Source organism: Cheilinus undulatus, linkage group 20 (genome assembly GCF_018320785.1).
Source record: "Cheilinus undulatus linkage group 20, ASM1832078v1, whole genome shotgun sequence".
NCBI classification, from domain to species: Eukaryota; Metazoa; Chordata; class Actinopteri; order Labriformes; family Labridae; genus Cheilinus; species Cheilinus undulatus.
In genome coordinates this window covers 18,542,973-18,552,200 of record NC_054884.1, presented here as the reverse complement: position 1 = coordinate 18,552,200, position 9,228 = coordinate 18,542,973, and the positions used below count along the sequence as shown (strand labels likewise).

Below are 9,228 nucleotides of genomic sequence, written 5' to 3'. Positions count from 1 at the left end.
TAGCCTTACCCAAACATATTTTACTGTTTATTAAACATCCAAAGACAGAAACAGTGAGGACTCAGGTTTCTTTATTACAAAGAAAGAACAGCATGTCATCATGCTTAAAAAACAGTGCTTATTTTATGTCTAGTAAAAAAAAAAACTAGCTTATAAATTATTTTTATAAGTCTGCACTCAAAGATTTCATGCTTTAAGAAGGTAAAAATCAGAGGCATTGTCTTCAGTCAGGCATCAGGGGGAATTGTATCAGAGAGGATCATGGGAGAGCCGAGCTGCAATTCCTGCTGCAGTGACTCTAGATCAGCTGGAGTCATGCGGTGAACCTCATTCCAGTCAGATAGGAGGGAGGCTGATAGAGGGGCTGAATCATAACTGAAAAATAGCGAGAAAAACACAAAAAGTGTAAAGACACAAAGCTCTAAAACAGCAGAGTCCATAAACAACATGTCTTTATGTCTGCAGCTAACTAAAGATTTCCCTTTTGTAACTTTTATTCTTCCCTGTAACATGTTTGACCTTCTCTTTGAACAATCTGTGTGCAGAGCTTCATTGAAAAGTCATTCATCTCCTGAAAAGGGAAGGTTTCCCTGAGCTCACCTTCAGTTAAAGACATGTACAAACACGCAGGATTTAATAACTCCTCATCCAGTTTGACAGCCAGTCGTGATCATGTTTTCAGCTGACATATATGTAGAGGAAAGCTTAAGAAAAGACTTCTAGGTTAAGAAATATAATGCATATTCATGGGTGAGTTGATGTTAATTAAGAATAAAGTCGTATTTTTATGGTGGGGGGTTGTCTTAAGAGTCTGCAGGGATCTATAAAAAGCAGGTTTAGTCTTAATTCAACTTTTTAGTTCTTGGTTAAGGTTCATACAGTACACTGAATTTTTCGGCTTTGACAATTGCTTCAATCAAAAAAATAAGTTGGTATATGGTTGAAAATGATGGTGATGAATTGTAACTTTCAAGCTAAATACACTGCATTTTAGCCCCCCCAAAATTTCATGTAAAGGTGTAAAGGATAAGGCACAAGTGTAAAATAAAGGTGGAAGCATATATTTGGGGTATTTGTGGATGACACTAAATTTTTTTTAAATAATAATGTAACAAAGCAAGTATTTTGTACCAAAAAGACTTACTCAATTTTCAGACATGGATATCATACCAGTGAGAGTAAAATGATATCATGACCTCTTATGATTCTGCAGCTACAAAACACAGGTCCTATTTAGAGTTGTTGTGATACCAGAATTTAGAATTTTGATATGATGCTAGTCGAAATCAAGTTATATTGATGCCTGTTTTGATAACGTAGTGACAGTAATGGTCACCTGGAGGCTAGGGCTAGGTAATTAATCGAAATTTAGGTTTTATCACAATATGGCTTGCTGCAATTTTCAAATCACAGAAGGTACAATATTTCTTTAATCTTGTGTGTCAAAATACTGGGTTTAAAATTATTTTAAAACTTTAAACTAAACTTAAAAAAATTTGCATATTAAACTGCAATCAGAATGTTGGGGAAAATACTTGAAATGACATTATTTTCAGCCCTACTGGCACAAAACAGGTGAATATGGCTTTTTTTCCCCTCCAAACTGCACATAAAGATTTAATTAACAGTAAACCTGTACCAAATTCATCATTGTTTATAGTGATAAAAGCGAAGATCTTCCTTAACATAATGTATATGGTCTACCTACAAGTAAATATTTCCTCTGAATTATCATTAATAAACCAGAAGAAGTGTAGTGATTCCACGCTCTGTTAGAGCATAACTGCTGTGAAAAATCATAAAATAACATCTTTCTTCATCAAATGATGCATTAAAATGTAACTGCATCTCTTTAACACTGCTGCAGCCTTGGCTTCAGCCTGACTTCGTTAAACTGTAGGAAAAAACTGCCCTCATTGCATTCAACCATACCTGTCCCGGTCGCAGTGTTGCAGCTCTGTGAGTGACTGGTTGAGAAGGTCATCCAGGTCAAAGCCCACACCATAACCAGCCCCGCTGCCTTTAGGGGTCACCGAAAACACTGGAGGGAGAACGTCTTCCACCTGACGTAAAACAAAGGACAGATATGTGGTTAACTGAACTTTGTTCCCTGAAGACTGGCTCAATGCAGGTTTCAGATTGTGACATTTTAGCCTGGTCTTTATGTTAGAAGTTACTTCAGCGCTCTGTCAATACATCCAGTTTCTGTTGTGTAAAAACTCCCTGCTAAACAAACAAGAAGAAAGAAACCTGAGCCACACCTGGGACTTGGAAAGCTGGAGTGTTACAGTGTGAATATCAGGGGCCACAGAAGGTCCCTGTTGTCCAGTATCAGTGAATCCAAGGCTGGGATGAGGCTGTGAGGGAACCCCTAAAGCCCCACACAGAGGGTTTGTGGTCTGTGGCCCGGATTTTTCTCCCACAGAAGGACACAGCTTCTCCATCTGACCTGTACTTGAAGTCGAGGTGTTGGGGTGGGATTTGAGGTTATTTTGGCATCCGATATCCTCATTTCTATTTTTCTCTCTGGTTGGAGCTTTGGTCAAAAAACTCTCCAGAGGAAGCAGCTGAGGTGGAGGTTGAGGGTCGGGCTGAGGTTGAAGCTGTGGCTGAAGAAAGCCTGTCGTTTGAAGCGGTGGTTTTCTGTTTGGTTGTGGTTGTTGCGGTGGCCCGCTCCAATTCCCCAAACAGTTAAAGCCACTTTGTCCGTTGCTCTCGCTGTGAGGTTTGAGCGTGTTGTTTTTAACAAATCCACCAGTGACGGTCATTATATCCAGCCCTCCACTTACAGAAACAACTATATTGGCTTGAGGCTTCCTCTGGCTCATGGGAAAAAGTATTGAAGGCTGCTGGTTGCTGGGAGGCTGAAACAAAGCCGGCTGGTTTGGTTTGACTTGAGAGATTAACTGTTCATGAGGCTGAATCTTCCTCGCCTCCTTGTCGGTTTTATTGTTCAGTGCTGATTGAGTGTTTTCACCAATAACACCCCTGTGGGAGCTAACATTACAATCATTAGTCTGTGTTCCATCATTATTAGGAATCTGAGGTTTCTCATTGCGTCGGTCCCTCATCTGAGTCCAACGCTGAAGTAGACTTTTGTCATTGTCACTCAGGAGGACCCCTCCAAGAGAGTCCCCTTGTTTTCCTTCTCTCCTCTCTTTTTCTTTCATTTTCTTCTCCCTCTCTCTTGCTCGTTCCTGTCTTTTCCTCCGTTTCTCCTCTCTTTCTCGCTGACGCTCTTGTGCTGTAACAGGCCGACGAGACTCTGGACCAGAAGATGTGGAGGATGAGATGCCAACTCCTGCACCAGAATCAATGCCCAGAGCAGAGGGAACCCCATCTGCAAAAAAGAGATCAAGTTTTATATAAAGATAATTTAATTAATGACATTACAATGAAGAAGATGATTAAATAAACTCACCACTCCTGGCTCTATTTCTGAGAGCTGATTTCTGTATAGCAGCTCTGAGTGCAGCTTTAGTATCCTCTGAAATTGCTCCTTCTTTCCTGGCTCCCTCTCCTGCACCTGGCGGAGGCCTGGCAGTCTTGGACAGAGACTGTGAGAGGGACTGGGACAGTGACTGGGCCTGTGCTGCCGAGAGAGAAAGTGTAGGCACAGTGGTGGGGAGGGGTGTCATGGTGGGTGCTGGCGTGGTGGGGATGGAGCCGGGCCCCTGGCTCATGGACAGGCTCTGGGTGGTCTGAGTCAGAGGAGCCTTACTGCTGCTGGTCAGCTGCTCTGGAACCTCACTGTCTCTCATTGTTTCTGCTGGAAGGTCCTGACTAGACACTGGTGTCGTCAAGTCGATAGTCTCTGGCTGACCACTGTCTGAGCTGGCGCTGGGCATGTCCACATCAACTGGGATGGTTTCGCTTTTAGAAAGTGGAGGCAGACTGTGGGTCACATGAGGCGGGGCGACTTCTGGCTCAGTAAAAGTTTGTATCTGACCTGTAAAAGTGCGGTTCTCTTTTGCTGGTGTTTGATCCTGTTGCTGTTGAGGTTTCATGTCTCTCATTGGTTGCTGTTGTATCTGTGCTGCTTGTTGGTGTTGTGCCATTGGAACCAGTGTTGATTTGCCCATGTTAACCACTGAGGGCTGAGCTTCGTGCTGGTTACTGCTTTGTGCTACAGTTCTGACATTTGTCCTCGCCAAGGGCTTAAACTGCAGTCTTTGGCGACTGCTCTGTTTATTCTGATGAAAGTCCTGGATCTCAATCAGAATTGCCTCTTTAATTTGCTCCTTGTTCATTGGCAGTTTGTCAAATTCAAAGTCAAATGCTGGCACGCAAATTGGTTCATCATCTGGGTCATGGTACTTGGCCAGGTAGGGATGCTCCAGCGCTTGTGTCACGCTGATTCGCTCGCGAGGGTCAAAGCGTAACATAGCTCCCAGCAGATCCAGAGCCTCAGGTTCAGCCTGTGGATACAGTTTAGCCAAAGGTACAGCACTCCGTGATGGAAGACTCTGAACGTAGGAGCGAACTCTGTCAGCTCTTATAGCACCAATCAAACCGTCAGGAGGAGTCCCCAACACAGACAAAATGAGCTGAAGCTGGTGGACGTAGTGTTTCCCTGGAAAAAGCTGCTTACGCCCCAGCATTTCTGCAAAGATGCATCCTACAGACCACAAGTCGATCGCTAAGCTGTAGTGATTCAGAGAGAGGAGGAGCTCAGGGGCACGGTACCACCGAGTAGCCACATATTCAGTCATGAAGGAATGAGACTCCTCGGGATGTGAGCTAAGACCCCTTGCCATGCCGAAGTCACCGATTTTCAGCTCACAGTTTTCGTTCACCAATAGGTTGGAGGGTTTGAGGTCCCGGTGGATGACATTGGCAGAGTGCACATATTTAAGGCCACGGAGGAGCTGGTACAGGAAGTAGCGAGTGTGCTCTGAGGTGAGTGTCTGGGCGGAGTGAATGATCTGGTGCAGGTCACTCTCCATGAGGTCTAGCACCACATACCTGCACACAGTAGAGGAGAAGTGAGATTTAGCTAGCATTTATTGAGCCACAAAGTACACTACTTAAAAGACATTAAATAAAAATGAAGAATCATATGTAAATTAAATGTTTTTAGACCAAAATGTGACTTCAGTCCTCTCCATTTGATTATCAGCTTAATTGCCTATACATATATTGTGGTGTCCAGTTTTTTTTTCAGACATGGTTATTGTTACTGATATTGCTAGCATTATTACCAACATTTTAGCCATGAAAAAAATAAGACTATGATGGATTTTTGGCAAGGACAACTATAAATGTATCTTATTCATTGTTGTTCTTCTTTTTGTTTGTCTCTATCCGTAGCTCTCTTTCTGTGTTTCTCTCTATCAGCTAACACCCCCATCAGTGCTTCAGCAAATGGGTGTTCAACATGAGTCTGGTTCTGCTTAAGGTTTCTGCTCGGTAAAAGGAAGGTTTTTTGGTCACTGTAACTTCACCAAAAGTGCTCCATTCTTTACTCATGGGGGATCAAATTTGGGACTTTGTAAGTAATTTAACAAAGAGTAAAAGTCTGCACTTGCCTTCTTTGTAAAGTGTGTCAAGATAAAATATATTATGAATTGGTACTTTACAAATAAAGACGGATTGATTGGTCTTGGCAAATTAAATATAGCATATTTGTGTTTGTTAGTAGTAAGACAGAAGACAATCAGAATCCCAACCATGAAAAAAGAGCATCCAAAGATACACAGGTGAAATGCCTTTGGGCCACTCTTTGGATTGAAAAGTCTATTTTCAAAAGTTTCTGGTTATTTGCAGAGTTGTAAAGATTTTTCTTGCATGCGGTAGATCTTTGGAAGAGCAATTAAGTACATACACAGACTTGAAGGCAGAGTGAGGGAGGTTTGGCTGCAGGATGTCTTTGATGGCAATAATGTTATCATGTTTGAAGTGCTTGAGAATCTTCAGCTCTCTCAGTGTGCGTTTGGCATTGGTCACTACTTCAAAAGCATTGGAGATCTTCTTTATCGCCACCTGCTGGCCTGTGCAAGGTAAATATGCCCAAATGAAAAACTCAGAAATCAAAGTACATGTTATCTAAAAGGCAAAATTAACTGATTAAGAAAGTCCACATTTAAAATGTAGGTATGTGTTGTTATTCCATCTAATCATCCTCACCATTGTCCCTTCTTCTGGCAGATGAAACAACACCATAAGCACCGGTGCCGATGGTTTCTATTACATCATACTCCTCTCCAACATCAAACTTCACATCCAGAGAGTGTGCTTTAAGCAGAGCCAAATTTTTTGCTGCTGTGCTGGTGTCTGTTGTGCCTCCTGGTGCATCGCCTCTGTGCTGGTTCTGGTTTTCTCCATTTTTGAGTGAGACCATGCTTTCAGACGACATAGCCACGGGTTGGCCATTTTTCCCGTCTCCACCCTCCTTAGCTGACATTTTTCTGTGAAGTGATAAAAACAAAAAGTAAGTTGGACTTGAAGGCTTCATCTCAAAAGTTTGTACAGCACTCTTACAAATGAGATAATATACTTCATTATTATTGTCCTGTTGTTTTCTATTTCTGAAGTTGCAATACAAATATAAAAGAGCAGCAATACATCATTGCTTCATTATATAGTTTACACTTAAATCACTCTGTTTATTGTAATCAGTTTCAGGAAAAATGGAAGTATTATGATTCTGGCTTTCTTGAAGTAAATATTTTCTGGTTTCTAAACTGAATGTCTCTTCTTGGACTTTTTTTATTGAACTGAAACCATTAGTAAGTCTCTAAGCAGAGCCACAGAAAACTCATTTGTAACTGTGAATATTATAGCCACCTGACAACTAGAGAAACAACGATACCACATTTTTCCAGACCAAGTACGAGTGCAAGTAGTTTCATTTCGGTACTCACTGATACCAAGTAAACACATTAGTACTTAAAAACACCATAAATCTTCTTAAAATTATTTTGAAAAATCCTTTTATTTTCGTCAGATTTTCTTTCATCCCTCCTCTTGACATTCACATTTTATCATTCTCCTTTACTTATGAAATCCTCATTTATGTTAAAATATCAACAAACTGGAGACAAGGGTCCAACTTTGACCTCAAACTCAGATTCTGATAGTCAAACATCATGCTTTTAAATCATACCGAATACAGTATCTGCAATTTTTTATGAGTATTTAGGATTGGTATTGGCACGATACCTGATATTTGTATCTGTTAGAGATGTAACATTATTTTTGCGGTATCATGGTGGAAGAAGCGTCTCAGTACTATCAAGGACATGTGACTGTTTCAAACAATAGAACTTAAGGGAAAATAGTGAAGGTTTGTTAGTGGATCAGAGTAGAGGGATGAGGGAACTACAGTTACCATCGGCCCTTGCGTACCCGTCATCCTTTGCATTGCAAACACTGGCTTGACCTAACAATGCAAAAATGGTGGATGCTACGTGTGAAAAGGAGAAAAGAGTAACGTTTTAGACTGTGGAGGCTCCAGTGACTTTTAAATCTGACGTGTGGAGGCATTTTGGTTTACCTGTGTCAAGAAAGGGGAAAAGGTGAGGGACAAACATAAACAATATTCAAACACTGCCAGACTGTGGTGACATACTTGATGGGGAATATGAGTAATATAAGAAGCCACTGGGCAAATTATCACGCCGAAAAGATTCGCAAAGATGCAAGGAGGATAATCCAGCCAGGCCAAAAGGATGCGTTCACAATCCCACTTTGCCACAACAGCACTAGGGCTCAACAGGTCACAAGGTGTATCAATGAATATATTGCCAAAGACCTACAGCTATTTCAGTGGAAGACAACAAAGGTTTTAGAAGGTTAGTAAACACTGGAGCCCACCATTTAAACCTAGCACACACCTATGGCACTTCATGCACATCTTGTAATATTCAAAGTGCAATTATTGTTTATTAAATGCCAACATCACTGTTTTTGAGGTCTTCATTCTTTGTTCTTGGGATACCGCAAAAACTACAGTGTTACCAAGGCATGATTGAATTGTGAGTTATTGATAAAGTTACAGCCCTAGTATCTGTGCATCCATAATACATATATGCAACTGTGTATTCTTCAACCATCACAAATGTAGGCTTTTGCTGTATTTGTCATTAGAGACTGAAGTCATTTAGATTTTGGACTTCTAAGCAGATTTTAAAATTCAGTTCATTTGTTTAAATTGGAGCAGAAATATTTCAGTTTCCACATTTAAGAGACAAAGCAATACATCACTGGTATGCTCAATAAGAAAACCTGCAGTCATTCACATTAAAATTATGATCTTTTAGCCTTATCACACACTTTTAGCCCTTTTGTTTATAGCTGTATTGATAGTTTATAATGTATTGAGTAATATTACCTTTGTTTGCACGACCATGCTTAGAACCAGCAAATCAATGTAAGGTGTAAAATGATCTTAAAGATGAACAGTCTTCTAGCACAGTTGTAGCTGCTGCATTTGCACCTGTGCCCCTACTATTACCAGTCCTAGGTGTAACAGCAACAATGAAATGTGCAGGTAGAAGTAAGGCCAGTGATTCCCAGAGCTGTAAATACTGATATAAATCTAAAAGAGGCTTGTCTAACTCATTTAAACCACAAAGAGCAGTATAACTGTATTTATGCTTCAGCTAGCATAGTAAATGGCCAAGCTTCTTTGTTTGAATATTGACTCGAATGCTTTGTTAACGTTTAAACCCTAATAAATCGATTATGAACCCTGATATAAGCGGAAAAGGTATGACTGAGGCGTGACCAACCTGCTGCCTAACAATTTCCCATAACGATACATAGGCCTGCCGTTAAATGACCAAACCTGCCGCTCTCAGTCAAAGGACGTCTCTAGGTCATGACCGGAAACGTACAAAACAATAAAAGTACGCTGTATTTAAAGTACCCGCTAAATTTTGTCACACAGTGTTTAAATCAAACTAATCACCCGGTAGAGACACAGCCTTACCCACTTTCTGACGCAGGGGCGTAGGCTAGTTACCTGCAGCTCAGGCTTTATAGGAACGTTAACCGTTACACCGTGACTTTCTCGCTTCATACGATAAAACGGGACTCCGGAGAAACTCGTATGATAATAAAATAACACATTTTCACCTTGTGATACAAACACGGCATCCGAGAATGTGTTTTTATCTCGTAGTTTCACTGCTGTCTCCTGTTTTTGTCTACCGCTTCCTCATGCAGTTCCGTGTAGGTTTTGAGTGCCAAGCGGCGGGCCAATGACACAGATGGGCGTCCGGTTGA

General features: G+C 41.1%; 1 protein-coding gene across 3 annotated transcripts; it reads right to left on the bottom strand.

Annotated features, from left to right (window-relative positions):
• Positions 1-56: 56 nt before the first annotated feature.
• On the bottom strand, positions 57-9,204 carry mapk7 (mitogen-activated protein kinase 7). Of its 3 annotated transcripts, none has more exons than XM_041815498.1 (7): positions 9,079-9,204; positions 6,127-6,407; positions 5,825-5,990; positions 3,422-4,965; positions 2,262-3,340; positions 1,933-2,063; positions 57-375 (listed from the first exon to the last, which is right to left on the bottom strand). In XM_041815498.1, exons 2-7 carry the CDS (start codon positions 6,401-6,403, stop codon positions 228-230), a joined length of 3,345 nt encoding a protein of 1,114 aa, XP_041671432.1. In that variant the 5' UTR covers positions 6,404-6,407; positions 9,079-9,204; the 3' UTR covers positions 57-227. The 3 variants fall into 3 exon arrangements, with proteins under 3 accessions (XP_041671432.1, XP_041671433.1, XP_041671434.1); XM_041815499.1 differs by lacking the exon at positions 9,079-9,204 and adding an exon at positions 8,933-8,989; XM_041815500.1 differs by lacking the exon at positions 9,079-9,204 and adding an exon at positions 8,333-8,369.
• Between the last annotated feature and the right edge of the window lie 24 nt (positions 9,205-9,228).

Coding starts and splice junctions, on each gene's coding strand:
- mapk7 (XM_041815498.1), bottom strand. CDS start 6,403: ATGTCAGCTAAGGAGGGTGGAGACGGGAAAAATGGCCAACCCGTGGCT. Junction 3,341..3,421: donor CAGAAATAGAGCCAGGAGTG/GTGAGTTTATTT, acceptor TCTTTTTTGCAG/ATGGGGTTCCCTCTGCTCTG. Junction 376..1,932: donor CAACACTGCGACCGGGACAG/GTATGGTTGAAT, acceptor GCTATTTTTCAG/TTATGATTCAGCCCCTCTAT.